The sequence below is a fragment of the Dipodomys ordii genome, unplaced genomic scaffold (assembly GCF_000151885.1).
Source record: "Dipodomys ordii isolate 6190 unplaced genomic scaffold, Dord_2.0 Scaffold97, whole genome shotgun sequence".
Classification (NCBI taxonomy): domain Eukaryota; kingdom Metazoa; phylum Chordata; class Mammalia; order Rodentia; family Heteromyidae; genus Dipodomys; species Dipodomys ordii.
Genome location: NW_012267313.1, coordinates 8004580 through 8022505, shown reverse-complemented (window position 1 = coordinate 8022505; position 17926 = coordinate 8004580). Strand labels below are relative to the sequence as shown.

Sequence of the window (17926 nt, the reverse complement as noted above, 5' to 3'; positions counted from 1 at the left end):
AGAGAGGGAGGAAGGAAGGAAGGAAGGAAGGAAGGAAGGAAGGAAGGAAGGAAGGAAGGAAGGAAGGAAGGAAGGAAGGAAGGAGACCACGCATGTCATGGTTTCCATCCGGGTGATCGGAGCCCAAGATGGCGCCCGCAGCAGAACTCTGCACTAGAGGGAGGGGCACCGTGAAGAAAAGATGACGTTTGTTTAATGTTTGCTTCAACTCCGGGGGCTGGCGGCGCCAGGCGGATCGGGCACGAATCCCCCAGCAGTTGGATCTGCGGCGCCACGCTTCCTTCGGGTCTGCGGGCGCCAGGCGTGTGCGGGGGTGGCGAGTCCGTCTGTTCGGGGCTCCGCTGCCTCACTCATTCATGTTTCTTACCCGGGGCGGCTTCAGCACAGCCTCTCCGTCTGGCGAGGCCACCTGTGTGTTTATCCCGGCGCTGGTGACGGTTCCCAGCCGCCAAGTTTTTCCAGAGGTGAAGGCCGGGACGCGCTCCAGCCCCTCCTCAGAGCTCGCGCCGTGCCTCCGCGGCTCCGGGTGGCGGGAGTTTCCTTCCCGCGGGTACGCGCGTGGGGGAAATGTGCGTACGTGCGTGCGTGCGCGCGCGCTCGCCGGCAGGCTAACAGCCCGCGGGCACGAGCCGTGAACCTGCCGCACTGCAGCACCTCTCAGCACCGCGCGGGGGCGGGGACGCGCAAGAGGGCGCCCAGGAACCGCCGCGGTCCAGCCAGCCGTGTGAGGGCCTCCGCTGGTTACCATGGGAACCGCGGCGTAGGCTGGCCTGACGTCAGCGAGAGGCGCGCTACCCGCACTGCGGCACGGGGGTCTGTTCGCTCGCGCAGCCCAGAGCGCGGGGAGCTGGTGACTGAGCTGCCTGCGCCGCGGCCTTCTTTCCTCCCTCCGTTCCTCCCTACCCTGCCCTGCCGGGCGCAGGGAGCTATTCGCACCGTCCCGGCTGTGATCCCGGACGGGACAGGCCTAACCGCCGCGCGTTCCTCTCTGTGAGTACCGCTTCCTGGGTGCGCTGTGGCGGGAGCCCGGCTCTGGAGGCTCGGCCTGCCCCGGCTCCTCGAGGGGCGGCGGCGTGGGGGGCTACTCGAGGCGGGGGGCGCGAGGCGGAGCTGCACCCCGCAGGCCGCGCGCGCCTCGGGGCCTCCCCGGCGAGAGATGCGGTCCGCGCGGTTACCACCGCGCACTTTCCCGGGCGGTCTCGGATCACCGAGGCTGTCCAGCGTGCTGCTCCGACCCAGGACATTTACCTCTGCCTTTCCCAATTAATCCGTTTTCTTTTTCCCTACTTAAAAGCTTCAGTGTTGTCCAAGCATTATCCGGACTAAGTATACTTATTTCCTTTTAGAAGGTCGACCAGGTGCAGAATCTTGAACCTGTGAAATGTCTTCTTAATTACATCGGAGAAAAGGTGATCAGTGTGTTCAATTAATTAGATGGCTAGTCAGTCGCTTCGGTATGCATAACAACAGGAAAGAAAATCTTGGCGCAGCTTTTCAGTCTCGCTTTTTCCTAGTCAAGGAACAGGATGCTAACAGGTTTTTCACCTGTTGCAGTAACGATCGCTGCGATTGCCGAGGCTGGCTGGGGGAATTTGCTTTCGAGGAGGGACTCAGGGAATTGTTTTGGAATATTAGAAAGAAATTTGAATGTCAAAAGTGTTTTTAAACGCTAATTAAAAGCTTGTTTATTTAGGAAAACTGTCGTTGATTTCGTCATTGAATTATGTAAATAGGATTTTTTTTTCACAAAAATCTGTTTAAAAAATGAATTAAGCAAGCCTGCTTTTTTCCTTGCCTTGATGTCGAGTCACGTACTGCGTGGTAATCAGGTGGTCAGAGCAGAAGAAAATGAAACGCAATCCATTTAATTTTCCTACGCAGTATTTTCTAGAAGCTTCTGTAAAAGACTTTGAAGGGAGAAATTTAAGAATTATGGTATACATGAAATTCAGGGATTCTTTTAAGGTTAACCTTAATTTTTGCAGATGTCATTAATCAAATATTAGTTATTTTTCCATTATATGCTGTAGTACATTAAGAGATAATTATTTCTGTAATGTGTTTGTTGTATTGTGACTAAATGATTCTAAGTGCTCATTAGTTCAGACGTGCATTAGACTATTAAATAATGGCAAATAATGTAAATGCATATTTTTCATAATTTCATCTATCAGTTTATTATATAATTATGTGTTTATTCAATGGACAAAGGAATTTTATTTAGCACCTGAAATATTGTTTTATTTTCTTTTTTGATATTTTTTTTCTTTTCACAGTAGAGTAGGTGCCATTTTAATTTGCCAGGCAAGAAAAAAAAAACACCTAGTAATATTAAGTAGCTTGCCCAGCACCACCCATCAATAAGCGACACAATACAAATTTAATCCCCAGCCTTTTTGACTCCAGAATAATTTTACAGCCATTTTTTCTTTTTTCTTTTCTTTTCTTTCTTTCTTTTTTTTAAAAATTAGGATACCAGGTAAAGGGAGCATTTGGCTTGATCCTCCAAAAGCTAGCAGTGTGATGGTGCTGGTGGTTGGGGGTGGGGTCACAGAACATTTTGTCAGGGTGAAAATTCAGAATTGAGGTAAACAGATAAATGATAAAAGGATCCTGGGAGCAGGTGAAGAACTGGAGGGACTTAGGGGAAAGTATCACTTACATTTAAATGTCAAAGGCCAGTTTTCACTGGCAAAGGAGGGAAAGCCATTTTGCAGAGGGAATAGTACTAAGGGCAAATTTGGCACATTGAGGAGTGCCAAATAAGTGTTTTACACATAGTATAAACAAAGACAAAGAGTCATTTCATAAATGACTTTGGACTTCAATGGTAGGGACTTGCTATTTTTCTTGTAGGTGGCTGGAAGCTAAGGAAGAGTTTTAAACACATGACAACGTTGCATTCATATTGTACAAAATCACTCTGGTTGCAATGTAGAGTTCAATTTAGGTTTTAAAAAGGGTGGGTGGGGGCTGGGAAGGTGGCTCAGTGGTAGAGTGCTTGCCTTGCATACATGAGACCCTGGGTTCAATTCCTCAGCACCACATAAGCAAAAAGCAAAAAGCCGGAAATGGCACTGTGGCTCAAGTGGTAGAGCATTAGCCTTGAGCTGAAGAGCTGAGGGACAGCGTCCAGGCCCAGAGTTCAGGAAAAAAAAAAAAAGGGTGGGTGATGGGGGAGGGTTGGTGATGGGGGAGTAGAAACAATCTTTTTTGGTGGAAGGAAGCAGGGAGTGCTGGGGATCTAAATTAGGCCTTGGTGCATGCTGAGCAAGTAAGCTACATTCTTAGCAAACTTAAACAAAACCCTTTTTTTTGTGTGTCTCAAAGCTTCTACTTCTGTCATGGATTTAAAGGACAATGGATTTAAGAGAACATACCCTACCTACTTTTCTGGGTTTTTTTTTGAGATTATGGCTACCAGGTTTTTGCCCTATGAAAAGTCAATTTTTTTTGTCTTCATGTGACTTATTATAGATGCTGATTATAGATCTAGTGGCATTGTTCAAAATTTGCAGCATTTTTTGACACCACACAAATGTAGCCCACCTTTCTTAAAACCTTTTTCTCATGTACTATTTCTTCTAGTTTTTCACCAGCTTCTTCATAAACATTTTATTTTATGGGCCTCAAGAGTTCTGCTTTTGAAATTTTTTTCTTGCCTCTAGTGTGCATGAATATATGTACAATATATGAAATGAATATGTAATTTATAAAGCATATAGAATACACTTATATACAAATACATATATTTATAAAATATATAAATATGTTTTAAAAGATATAAATACATTTATATGTATAAATATATTTATATAAAGTGGTGCTTTACATATATGTACATATATAAATGATTATATATGTATATATGTACATATATATGTACATATATAAATGATTATATATGTATATATGTATGTTACATGTATATACAAGTGCTTCTCAAATTTTCAGCATATATCCTTGCTACATTTATATATTCTATTTATTGTACTAAACATTACTACTGTAATAATACCATGATAGTTGTTGTTGCTGTTTTCCATGTATACATTTGAAAGCTTGACATGTGCTAGGTATGTCCCAAGAATTTTATCTGCATATTCTCACTTAATCTTCATAAAACCTGTGAATGATTTACTATTATTATTTTTTGACAAATAAGGTTAGGTCTGCGGAGATAAGTCTTCTGGCAGGTGGAACTGAGGTTGGAATCCAAGGATTTGTTAATGAAGCTAATGCTCAGCATTGTTCAGTGTCTCAAATACTCAATTACATGTTCATACTAAGCTCACTGTATAAGAAGTCCCAGTTAATATTATAGCTAATATTTAGTCATGTTTGCCCCGCCTGCAATGCTGTTGTAAATCACTTAACCCTTACAGCAAACCTCTGAGGAGCCACATCAGGTTAACTTAACAGCTAAGAAAGCAAATTTTCCAGAATCACACAGGTGGCTTTGGGGAAATTAATTCTAGGACTTGAGTTTTAATCTATCCAGTATACTGTGTTATAATACATCTAATATTATAGGTCCATTTGTCTTAGTTTAAAGGCATGAAAATAATTCTTGGTTCTTTCTCTTGCCTCTTTAGTGATTTAATATTTGTAAAATGGCATATAAAGTTTCTGCTCTATAGAAAACATGTGTCAAATACAAGTAAATCTTTTTTTAAATTTTTATTTATTTTTTTATTGTGAAAATACTGTATAGAGGGGTTACAATTACATGGGCTACTCATAGTCAGATGTTTGCCTGTATATTGAGTTAACAAAGAATAGTATTAAAAATTCTTATTTTATTTGTAATTCTCCCAGTTGTTGTCAGGCTTCTGTTACTGATGCACTTACCTTTGAAAACTCTCATTTTCTAATTTGGCATGAATTTGGAAAATAGATGACCAGGCTAATTGGAATAGTATCTTTAGACACAGTAATACAGGCTTCTATCGATAAAATTTTGAGTTTTCACTCCTTGGATTTAATGATCTATTTATGTTATAAATTAACTCACATAAACAATATATATCTGTAATTATCCTTTTTTTCTTTTCTTTTTTTTTAGCATTTCTTCTCAGATTTTTCTGCTAGAGGAATGAGAAATGGATCCCTAGGGAATTGGAACATAAGCTAATACTGTCTGAGCCAGTTCAAAATATGACCTTCCTTTTTAAAAACAAGCTTCAATTTTATTCATAAAATGTATGAGTAATGCCCACATGTGGATATTAATATGTTCATTTTAGATGTATACCCCATACTTAAGTAAAGTTGGCAATTCAGGAATATATATGCTGAGTTTACCCTGATTTATCCATAGTGCCGACACAATACATAACAAGGTATTTATTTATTAGAGAAAGATAGTGCAGATGCCTACCACCCACTATTAAAGCATAATTTCCTTGGAAAAGGACCAGAACATTTAAATTTACTATCTAACTGCTATCCACAAATGTATTTTGTTAATGTATTTTAATAATTGCTCTTGGAAAAGTTAGTTTCTAAATAGTTTGAAAGAGCACATTAAAATGTTCTACATTTATTAAAATACTTTAAACATGTATTCTCATACTGTTCAGTATTTATTGCTTTCTTTGATGCTTTTTGTTTCAAATTTGATTAACTAATTTCAGAACATACTCAGATGTAATTCAAGTAATTCACATAAGATTGGAATAAGAGAATGTAGCATTACTGTTTGAAACCTGGGAAAATAGTGGCATTGTCATGGCATAATCTAGGCATGATTTAGAATTTTTATTTGGAAGTTTCATATTATAAATAAATCCTTTTTGTTTTAATAGGATACTGATTGAGTCAATGTTTTGCATTATTTATCAGTGCTTGTCATAAACCTGAGACATGTCTACTGGTAAGACTTCCTATAAAATTTGTGTGTAAAATTCATATTTTAAGGAATTCTTAAATAAGTGAGTGAAGTGTATGTCATTAGCTAAAACATATCGAGATAGTATATATTTTAGACTTTACATCTTCTGTAGTGACTTACCAAAATGAAAGCATATATAATAATTCTTGTTTAAATGAGCATATCTGATTTCAGTAGACCTTTATTTACAAAGTCAAATGACTAGTTAATAGGCCATAGTTTGCCCATAACATCTCTAGGTCATTCATTCCTTTGTTCATTCACTATTTAATCATTGAAATATATTTAGTAATTCCCTACTCTGCGCTAGCCAAAACTGATAAGTAGCAGCTAGAGACCCTTGAAGTAAATAGTATAATGGGAGAGGTAGACAACATATTTATTTACCTAGATATGCACAGGATTATATATGTTCCATTGAGTTAAGTGCTATATGGCAAAGAATAACTACTAAGTGAAAACAGAAAAATTTAGACCTTTTAGACTATGGTCCTTTTTAGAGGTAACAGCTCACCATTCACATGAAAAGAAACTTGTTCTGACAAAAGAGCTATGAAAAGGGAAGCAAGATAGAGATATCCAAGGGAACATTTGTCATGATTTGAACTTGGAGTTATTCAGTTAGGAGGCAGAGAATCCTATGAGGATATAAAGGATTTGTGTAATTCTTTTTTTTTTTGGGGGGGGGGTCCGGTCGTGGGGCCTGTACTCTGGGCCTGGGCGCTGTCCCTCAGCTCTTCAGCTCAAGGCTAGCGCTCTACCACTTGAGCCACAGCGCCACTTCCAGCTTTTTCTCTTTGCTTATGTGGTGCTGAGGAATCGAACCCAGGGTCTCATGCATGCAAGGCAAGTGCTCTACCACTGAGCCACCTTTCCAGCCCAAGGATTTGTGTAATTCTAAGTGAAATGGGAAATATTCAGTAATTCATTGAATAACCTGATTTGTGTTTTAAAGGAAAAAAATATTATTAGTTAAATGTCAGATGTAAGCTGGGAAAGTATTAGTTGTTTTTCATGTAGATTGATCTTTGATAGAATTATTGTGACTGTACAGGTAAGGAAAATGAAGTTTACAGATTTTTTTAAATTGTGAAAATACCGTACAAAGGGGTTACAATTACATGAGAAAGGTAATGAGTACATTTCTTATCAAGCATTGTTGCCTCCTCCTTTGTTTCCCCTTACCATCCCTTCCCATCTCCCTGCTCCACTCCCCCCAAAGTTGTAAAGTTTGTTTTCGAAATAGCGTCTTGTATATCTCATTGTTGCAGAGGGTCCACCTGTATCCCTATTTAAGCAATTTGTTTTTTTCCCTTCCCCTCCACAAAGTATGCCAACATCAAATACAGTGAAAACGGGTTATACCATGGGGGAGGGACATACAAAGCAACATAGAAATCATCTTATAAATATGTTAGAAACAATTGCAAGGAAGAAAAAACATTTGAATACTTACCTTGGGGTTCATTTCACCTAACATCAACTTATCTGACTGTTTCTGCTTGTCTCAGACAAATAAGGGAAACCATGAGACCTATGTTTCTTTGGGCCTAACTTACTTCACTTAATATAGTTTTTTCCAAGTCTTTCCATTTCCTAACAAATGGGACAATGTCATTCTTTCAAAGTTTACAGATTTTAAGTTACTTCTCTAAGGCTATGTGGCCTATAATGGTAGCTAGTATTGAGCATTACCAGTAAAACATGAACTTATCAAAGGAAACCTTTATAGGAAGTGACCAAAAGGGAAAGAGAGATAGAAGTGATTGAGATATCACTAGAACTAAAAGTAAAAGTTAGACTCAGTTGTTATACATGTAGGTATCTATAAGACTATCCCTTAACACAATAGTAATTTAGGTGTTGTTGTATTTCAGTTGTTTAGAACATGACAGGAGTCTTTATCTTTTGTAGTTGAGAGTGAAGCCAAAATAAAAACCAAAGTTTGCTTTGAAGAATTACTTAAGGCCCACAGTGATCTAATACATGAAAGGAAAAAACTAAGGAAAAACCTTGCCAAATCTAGAGAAGAGATCTCAGTGAGTAATTGATCATTCACTTGTGGTGACTTAAATATATGCATACAATTATTTTTGTACTAAGCTTGTATGGAATTTTGAAAATTAAAACAGTAAGTCAGTGTTGTGACTGGTAACCAATGGTAAATAAAGTTTACATCAGAACCATACTACTCTTAGATTGTTTAATTTGGTCTTGAGTGTTGCTATCCTACACAAACTAGACACATAGGTGAAGATGACCAAAACACGAGGAAATTCAAACTACCATATCATGTTTTGAGGAATATATTTCTAACTTCAGAATTGTGAACAATATAGGAAATAATATCTTCAATATTTAATGGCTTGATTTTATTGAGGCTTAATTCTTTTACTATGTACATTGGTACCATGAAGCAGTAATTATGTTTATGTTTGAGGTACACTTGAAAGGATTAAAAATACAGAACTTGGCCTGTCATGGTGGTTTGTGCCAGTAATCCTAGCTACTCGGGAGGTTGAGATCAAGAACATTGTAGTTTGAAGCAAGCAGGCAAAAAGATACTGTGACTTCTTTCAATAAACAAGACAGGTATGGTAGGAAAAACCTTTAATCCTAACTGTGCAAGAGACATAGGTATGACTGTAGAACAGGCCAGGCCTGGCAAAATTCACAACACCCTATCAGAAAAACAAACCAAATGGTTTAAGACCATGGCCCAAGTGGTATAGATTTGCCTAGTAAGCATAGAGCCCTAAGTTCAAACCCCAGTACTACACACACAGAAGAAAAAACAAAACTCAAAACATTTCTCAACAAATAGCCACTATATACAACTTGATTCCATTGGTATTATAAAGAGTCTAATAACATCCACAGTGAGGACACTGTTCACTCTTCATACCTGTCTATTTCAATTGTACTCTTTCTCCTTTGACCATAATCTTTTGTGTACACACACACACACATTCTTTTTTTTCCAAAAATCATTATGATGAAGATTTTTTAATGCCAAAGTACAACTATGCCAAAGTACAACTAGCCTAAAAGCATATGAAATTTAAGAAAGTTTCACCACTTTCTATATGTATGCTAAGATGAAACTTATGTTAGTATTCTGTCTGGTATGCATCACTATGCCTATATGCTCCGGTAATACAAACATAAATAAGCTGTAACATTGGCCAGAATCCAGCCATAAGCAAATGAAAGTTTGTAATATGCATTTACCACTTACACCAATTTAGTGCTAGAATGGGACAGATTATCTTCCATAGTAAATATTGTTCTAAAGTAGAGCAATATTTTCTGCTATGTTTTGTCTGGTGGTACCAGTATATAGTATGGTACCACCCATGGACTTTATAACCCATGAACAAAATGCTAAAAGTTTAAGCCAAGAATTCTGAATGAAGTAGATAACTGGAAACTGGGCAGAATTTATACCTTATACCTAAGTTTAAGTTTAGATGTTGAGGGCATAGAAGTGTGAAGTCACTAGGTTTAATCTACCAAGCTTCTCTTGGCAGATACCAAACAGATTTGCTTCCAGAAATAAATACACCAGGGAAAAGAAAATAAGAAGAAATGCTCTAGTTCAAAAGAAGGAGAGCTTATAAGGAAAACAGTATTTTTGAAATAATTTTTAACTCCAGAAAGTAGAAGAGGTGACTAGATATATGAGTCTTGTCTCGGGCAGTCTTCTAAACATTATATAAGCACTTTATTTTCATTTAATATAAAACATAATTATGAGGTTTTATGTGAACAGATAGGGAAACTAAATTACAGATACAGAGTAACTTTATAGAGTAACTTGCCTAAAATTACATAGTAAAGGAAGTGGTGCTGTAGCTCAAGTGGTAGAGCGCTCTTCTTGAGCTGAAGAGCTGAGAGTCAGCGCCCAGGCCCAGAGTTCAAGCCCCATGACCAACAAAAAATAAAAAAATAAGTTACGTAGTAAATGGTGGAAACAGTATTCATTGACAATCTGAGAATCTACTCTCCTAATAAACACAATTCAGTGTTACTTTTAATAAAAGGTGAAAAGATTGGACCTCTCTGGATAAAGAACAAGATTTTCTTTTGTATGTAATAGGCTAGGTCTAAACTGGAGTTGATATCATGGAAAAATCTAATTAGTGACATGAGAAACAAATGTGAGATTCTTCCATGACCAAAAATGAAAGAAATAACTGTTATTTCTAGTACTAATGGAACAGGGAAGAAGTTTTTTTAAAAAATCAGATGAAACTTTTCTAAAGTTAAAATATCTAAAGTGTATGAGATGACTAATGTATCAAGAAACTTTTTTTCAGGAGAAAAAAATTACAAATATATAAACAGACCTCAACTGCATTTCAGACTTTATAAAAATTTAAAGGACAAGGGAAAAATATAGAATAATTAATACCTACAAAATGCCCAGAAAAATTTCCACCCTTTAAAAATCATGATACCACCTTGATAAGAAATGTACTCATTATCTTGCCCATGTAATTGTAACCCCTCTATACAGTATTTTCACAATAAAAAAAATCATGATACCAATATTATGGGGGAAACTGTAAATCAAAAAAAATACCACAGTTAAAGTTGTAAGAATAAAATGAGATGTGTAAGACATAAAGCTGATGTAATATAAACAATGAGAATGAGACAAATATGGCTTAATTTTCCCTTTTTTGTTGTTGTTGAAATATATAGATAATATTGGTATCATGATTTTTAAAGGGAAAATTCTCTGGGCATTTTGTAGGTATTAATAAAACTATATATTTCATTTTGTAAATGCTGATCTGGCATTAGTGAACATAGTAGAATATGACCTATAGCCCAAAGGTACATGAAACAAACTCTAGGAGACAACCATATAAAAGAGACAAATAGGATGTATAAAAAGATCAAGTCAAATTTCTAGATATTAAAAGTATTATATATAGACTATATATAGACTATATTATATATAGTATTATATAAATAGACTGGATAGAATAAGATATTGGAGACTGCCCTGGCTCATGACAGCTGATTGTTAAATATCAGGGAGTTTGTAAATGGATTGTGAAATGGTTGAAATCCTTATTTTGTACAGGAGAATGAAGCACAGCATCAAATTTATCAGAAACAATTTTAGTTATAAAACAATGACACAATGTTTTTAAATTATTGGAAGATAATTAGGCATTACCTTGTAAATCTAAAATAATTTTGGCTTTATCGAAATCAAATATTGAACTTCAGTCTTAACAGGAGATGAATAGGACCTCAAATGGATCATACTCAAGTAGCATGTGGCAAAGCCAAATATATTTAAGGAATCCCAAAAAATCTTGCAGCCAGAAACAAAATGCATAATATCTGATTTTAAGAAGAAAGGTAAGCTGACGGCATGTGGTATGCGCATGTAGTCCCAGCTCAGAATGTATCGGCTGGATAATAGTTCAAGACCAGCATGGTAACATAGTCTACGTAGCAACATCCTGTCTTCAAATAAATGAATGATTAACTTAAGCAAGTGAACATAGTAGAATATGACCTATAACCCAAAGGTACATGAAACAAACGCTAGGAGACAACCATATAAAAGAGACAAATAGGATGTATAAAAAGATCAAGTCAAATTTCTAGATCTTAAAAGCATTATATATGAAATTATAAATAGACTGGATAGAACACAATATTGGAGCCTGTCCCAGTTCATGACAGCTGATTGTTAAATATCAGTGAGTTTGTAAATGGATTGTGAAATGGTTGAAATCCTTAAAGTATTTTATACAGGAGAATAAAGCACAGCACCAGATTTATCTGAAACAATTCTAGCTATAAAACAATGACAAGGTTTTAAAAACATTGGAAGATATTTAGGCATGGTGATGTGCCCATAATTTCAGTTACCCAGAAGGTGGCAATAAGATCATTGAGAGGGGCTGGGAAGGTGGCTCAGTGGTACTTGCTTGCCTTGCATGCATGCGGCCCTCAGTACCACATAAACAGAAAAAGCCGGAAGTGGCTCTGTGGCTCAAGTGGTAGAGTGCTAGCCTTGAGCTGAAGAGCTGAGGGACAGTGACCAGGCCCAGAGTTCAGGCCCCATGACTGACTAACCCCCCCCAAAAAAAGAGCATTAAGACTCAAGGCCAACTTAGCCAGAAAAGTATTGTGGCCCTATTTCAAAAAATAAGTTAGAGCAAGATGTGGGTGGCTCTGGCCCCAAATTAAGATCTGAAGATCATGATTTGAATCCAGTACAGGCAAAAAGATTCTAGTTCCAATTAACCAGTAAATGCTGAACTGGAGATTTGGCTCAAGTGGGAGAGCACCAGCCATGAGTGAAAAGGCTGAGCAAGAGCTAGAGGCCCTGAGTTCAAATCCTCGTACCAGCAAGTTTGCTCACACACATCCACACACACACAAAACCATGGTAGTCTATGTATATAATCCCAGCTATGTGGGAAGCAGACATAGGAGGATCACAGCCCAAGGCCAACCCTAAGCAGGAGCATAAAGCAAAGGAGTCAGGTGTGGCTCATGTACTAAACAAGCTCTCCTAGCAAGCATGAGGACCAACCTCAAACCCCAGTATTCACACAAACACAAAATTACTGCAATTCGGACTATCAACCTTGGATTCTATATCAAAAAGACAAATGTCATTAAAAGTTCAGGTAAAATAAAACCCTTTTTAAGATGGTTAAAAGCTGAAGTAATTCTTTGCCAGCAATCTTGATATACAGGAAATGATAAAGGTCATAACCATAGAAATTTGAACTTACATCAAAGAGTACATAAATAGTAAATATAAAGAGGACTTTATTTTTAAGACATCTTAAAGGATAAGTTTTAAAGTAAGAATCATGATCATTGTGCAGTTTTAGTATGTGTAGAAGTGAAAAGTAGGACAACATGCAAAATTTGGGAGGACATAAATTGAAGTATACTTCAGGTTTCTTTTTTTTTTTTTCTGCCAGTCCTGGGGCTTGAACTCAGGGCCTTTCTGTGCTCAAAGCTAGCACTCTACCACTTGAGCCACAGACCACTTTGGGATTTTTCTTTACATGTGGTACTGAGGAATTGAACCCAGGGCTTCATGCATGCTAGGCAAGCACTCTACCACTAAGCCACATTCCCAGCCCCTTCTTCAGGTTTCTTAAAATAGATGTGAAATAGCATTTTGAAGGTAGACAGATACAGGTTAAAGATTTGTAAGACTTGGAGTAATCACCCAAAAAGAAAAGGAGAGCCTAGCTAAAGCTCCAGTGATGATATGAGAAAGCAGTCAAAGAGAGAGAGAAGAAAAAAGCAGTCAGGAAAAATAGAAGCAAGTAACCAAAGAGTATATTTTAACTCAATCATATAAAAAAATCACTTCACATATAATGGCGCAAACAGACCCATTCAGGGTTAAAGGTTTCCAGACTGGCAAATAAGCAAGCCCCAACACTAGTTTAAATATAGTCTTTAAATAGCTAAAGACTATTTAAACCCATTTTAAATATAAAGACATACATGTTAAAATTCACAGAAGGGAAAATAATGTGCACTAGTAAAAAGAAAGTTAAAGTAGTTACATTGATATCAGAGAAAGTATATTTTCGGACATAAAATTAGCAAGGATAAAGAGCAGTAAGGAAGACTATTTTACAATAGAAGAGTCAATATATAAGAGAGAGAATCACAAATATATATATATATATATAAACCCACTTATAGAGCTTCAAATACAAAAGAGAATAACAAGCTCACTTCTATAATCCTAGTCACTTGGACAACTGAGAACAGGAGGATTGATCTTTGAAGCCAGCCACTGCAGAAAAGATCAAGAGACCCCATCCAGTTCAGTTTGTACTTGGGAAACAATGGCATACACCTGTTATTTCAAGCTACATGGGATAATGGGAAATTATATTCAGCAGTACTAGGCCAGTCTGGGTAGGAAAGCTGTGAGATTCATCTCACACCATTATTATGTGCCTTTGATCTGAGTGACAACCAGAAGCCTAAAGTAGGATGATGGCAACTTGGACAAGTTCTGGGACAGGATGCAAGAATGTCCTAAAAATAACCAATAAAAAAAACGGGTAGAGGTGTGACTTAGCTATTCTGATTGTCAACAACCAATCCCAAGTCAGATGTCCACCATAATTATATTGTTGACATTAACTCTTTGGTGAAATTGGTACAATGTGGCCCAAGTCTTCTGCCATAAAAAAATTCTTGTCAAATATAACATTCCAAGGGCTTCATTTTGCTTGCCAATGTCTAGTCCTGTAAAGAGTGTTTTAGCAATCGAGTCTTCCAGGTTATTCTTATGTACAACATCTAACCAGACTGATCATGAAAAAAAAACATAGAAGACATAAATTACCAATGTTTGGAAACTTAGAATATTCACTGCAGATAATATAGACTTTAAAGAGACAATAAAGTATGCAATATATACAAATATATTAACTAATGTGGTATTTTCAGAACATAATTCAAGCACATAATTACTTAGATTTACAGTCCAACAAAATGATTACCAGAAAACTGGTACTTGAAAGGTGGGGAGTGTTAGGGAAGGAGGATAGACAAACAGAAGAAGGGGCGAGGAAAAGGCACTCAAAATTCCATGCATATCCTATGAAATTAAAATGAAGGGGAGCTATTGGTTTGGGAGGGATTGGGGAGAATGATGAAAGCAGTGACATTGATCAAGATGCACTATAATCATAAACTGATTGGTTGAATGGTAACTTTTATACAACTAATTACAGATAATAAAAATATAATTTAAAATTTAAAAAGATAAGGACTGTGAATTACTTCAGTATAACCAATTTAGCTGTTGAGATTAAATGTATAAAGTACATGAAGGGCACAAACTTCCAAAGTCTAAGCACAAAGAAGTAGATAACTTCAATATTGCATATCTTAAAAAAAATTGAATCTGTTCTTCGAAACCTCACAAAAAACACTAGTCCCACTATCATTGACGTATTGTACCAAACACTGGAGGAAGAAATAGTAACTATTATATCCAAACTTTTATGGACCATTCCTTTTTTCTTTTTTTAAATGGTCAATAATTACTCTGATACCAAAGCCAGACAAAGATATTACTAGAAAATTACCAACCAATATCCCCTGGAAAATAGATTCAAAGATCTCCAGTAAGAGATTAGGAAATAAATAATAGTAATTGTCTCAGTTATACATTGTTATTTCAGCATTGAAAACATTACTCAATGTAATTCACCATATCAAAATATTAAATAAGAAAACAACATGATCATCCCAAATGCAGATAAAGGGGAAGGGAGGGACTTGGAAATGTCTATTATCTTTTCGTGAAATTTCTTAAAAGGGTAGGAAAGAACCTTTTCAATATAGGCTTCTAAAAATCTCATAGCTAATTTCATATTTAATGACAAATAATGAATTTATGTCTTAAGCTTACGCATTTACAATTACATTGTAGACCTTGACCAGTGCAATAGTACATTTACCGGTAATGAATTACCTAAAATTTAAAAATTGCTTAAAAGCAACAAAAATATGTAATAGCCAAGCATAAGTGTATTACATAAATGTGTAATATCTGTATTAAAAAGCTCCATCGTGCTGAAAATAAAGAAAATAAATAGGTGCCTGTGTTCATAGTTTGGAATAATCAATATTGTTAAATTTATTTCTCTAAAAGTTTTATTAATTTGGTTCAATTCAAACTTACCAGCAATTTGGTATGCAGAAACAATTACAAAATTTATTTGGATATGTAACTACCAGACCAAAAAGAAAAGGAATTACTCAATTGATTCAAGACTCATTGTAAAGCTATTTTAATTAAGACAACCTGATAGGTGTATTTATCAGTAGAGCAAAATAGAATCTAGAAAAAGGCACAGTGTAAATGATCAGTTGGTTCTTTGTTCTTTTACTTTGTGTGTGTGTGTGTGTGTGTGTGTGTGTGTGTGTGTGTGTGTCTGTGTGTGTGGAGGGTGGTGGTGGGTGCTTGCTGGAAATTGAACCTGATTCCTTGCCCATGCCTCATTACCATTGAGCTTCACTCATACCCTGATCAGCTAATTGTTGATAAAAGTTATCAAGGTTAATTTAATAAGGGAGAGGATATTTCTAACTAAAGGTCCTTGAACAGTTAGATATCTGTATACAACACAAAAATTATAGCCATATTTTGTTTGGAAAGTAGGAAGTGAGTGAAAACCTACATATACGAGCTAAAACTATATAACTGATAGAAGAAACAGGATAAAACCTTCATAACTTTCACTTAGAGCAGAATAAATAAATTAAACACTGATTCATCTGATTAGCTTTAATTTTAAAAATATTTTCTTTGGAACCAAAACTTAACATTGCTTCTAAATCTTGGTTATCTCCTGTTGTGATTATTTCTTTCAGGAGTATTCTTACTGTTCGTTTACATTAGTGCTTCATTTCTGGTCTTCACTGAAAACTTTTTACATATGGTCCATTTTAACATCACGAGAATTCAAGGTTATGACTAAAGAAAACAAAAAAATTAAAAATTAAAGAGAAGCTATTTTTATTAGATTTAATTTGGAAAGTTTTTTTTCAGAAATGTGGCTCTATAATTTACCTTTAAAGATGAGATAGAGTTTGGAAATTTTAAGTGAGCAAAGAAATCCTGAATATGTTAAAAATTGGATATATATTTGATATACTAGTTCTTTCCATATTTTACTATACTACCTGTTTTTTTTTGACTGCTCTGTGTGTGTGTGTGTGTGTGTGTGTGTGTGTGTGTGTGTGTGTGTGTGTTTGTCTTTTTTTTTTTTTGGTCGATCGTGAGGCTTGAACTCTGGGCTTGGGTGCTGTCCCTGAGCTCTTCAGCTCAAGGCAAGCGCTATACCACTTGAGCCATAGCTCTTATTGGAGATAAGAGTCTCACTTGAGTTTCCTGCCCAGGCTGGCTTTGAACCTTTATCCTCAGATCTCAGCCTCCTGAGTAGTTAGGATTACAGCGTGAGCCACCGGCGCCTGGCTTGTGTGTGTCTTGAGCTAAGGGCGTATGTGCTGTCCCTGAGATTCTTTTTGCTCAAGGCTACCATTCCACCACTTTAGCCCCAACTTCATTTCTGGATATTGGGTGGCTTATTGAAGATATAGAGACTCACAGATTTTCCTGCCAGGGCTGGCTTTGAACCACAAACCTCAGATCTCAGCCTCTTGAGCAGTGAATTGCTTTTCAACAGAATTCTAATAATTGAACTTCAGTATTGTTTGGTAATTTCATTCATATCAAGGAGAAATCATCTTGATTTTGACTTTTAGAGAACTTTGGTTTTTGCCCATTCTGTTTTACAACATATATGTTAAGGGTTTTTTTTTTTCTGTCAAAGTTTTCTATCATTTACAGACTGATCCTTATGATTTTTCAAAAACCACACTTACCTTTAGGAACAGTCTTCTCTTGTTATCTGTGATTTTGGTTTTGTTGTTTTTATTTTTGTTTTGAGACTGTTTAACCATGTAGGTTAGGCTAGGCTAAAACTTCAAATCCTCCTGTCTCCCATACCCAAGTGCTGTGATTAGATGTGTGAGTCACCCCTAGCTTTGAGAGTCTCTTAATATCTCTTAAATTATCTGTTTAAATCCTTTGGAAATTTCTCTTAATTACTTACTTCCGGTTAATAACATTCCTTTGTGATTTTTCAGCCTTTCATTGATATTTTTTCTGTTAAAAAAGTTCTCATTTCAAATAATTTTGATTAGGGAAAGAAGTATAGCTAGCAGTTGCTATTTTATTATTTGCTAGATAATCATTTGGGTTACCAAGATTTTGGTGGTACACAGGCTAATTGTAGAGTAATTGTTAAGCTGTAGACTTGATTTTAGAGGATAATTATGGAGAAAGAAAAAGAACCCTTGTATGTTTTCTGTTTGAGAACTTGAAATGTTTTATGCTTGAAATGTTTCAAAGTCTCTTAATTAATTACAGTGGAGATTTTTCTGCTAATGAGGAAAGTGGCATTTAAAATTTGAGTAATTAATTTACTTAAAAACCCT

The 17926-nt window shown here is 36.5% G+C and overlaps 1 protein-coding gene across 6 annotated transcripts in view; it reads left to right on the top strand.

The window, feature by feature from the left end:
- Positions 1-838: 838 nt before the first annotated feature.
- The window catches only part of Ahi1 (Abelson helper integration site 1), a 130309-nt gene continuing 113221 nt past the window's right edge, over positions 839-17926 (top strand). For 3 of the 6 annotated variants that reach the window (XR_001175466.1, XM_013026896.1, XM_013026895.1), the window contains exons 1-3: positions 839-990; positions 5808-5875; positions 7808-7932. Coding sequence is in view for 2 of the 6 variants with exons in the window: in XM_013026896.1 (XP_012882350.1) it covers positions 5866-5875; positions 7808-7932 (135 nt within the window). In the remaining 4 variants the exon portion in view is untranslated. Of the gene's footprint in view, positions 991-5807; positions 5876-7807; positions 7933-15776; positions 15782-17926 lie in introns of those variants that run through there. The other 3 variants (XM_013026897.1, XM_013026898.1, XM_013026899.1) reach the window with 3 other exon arrangements.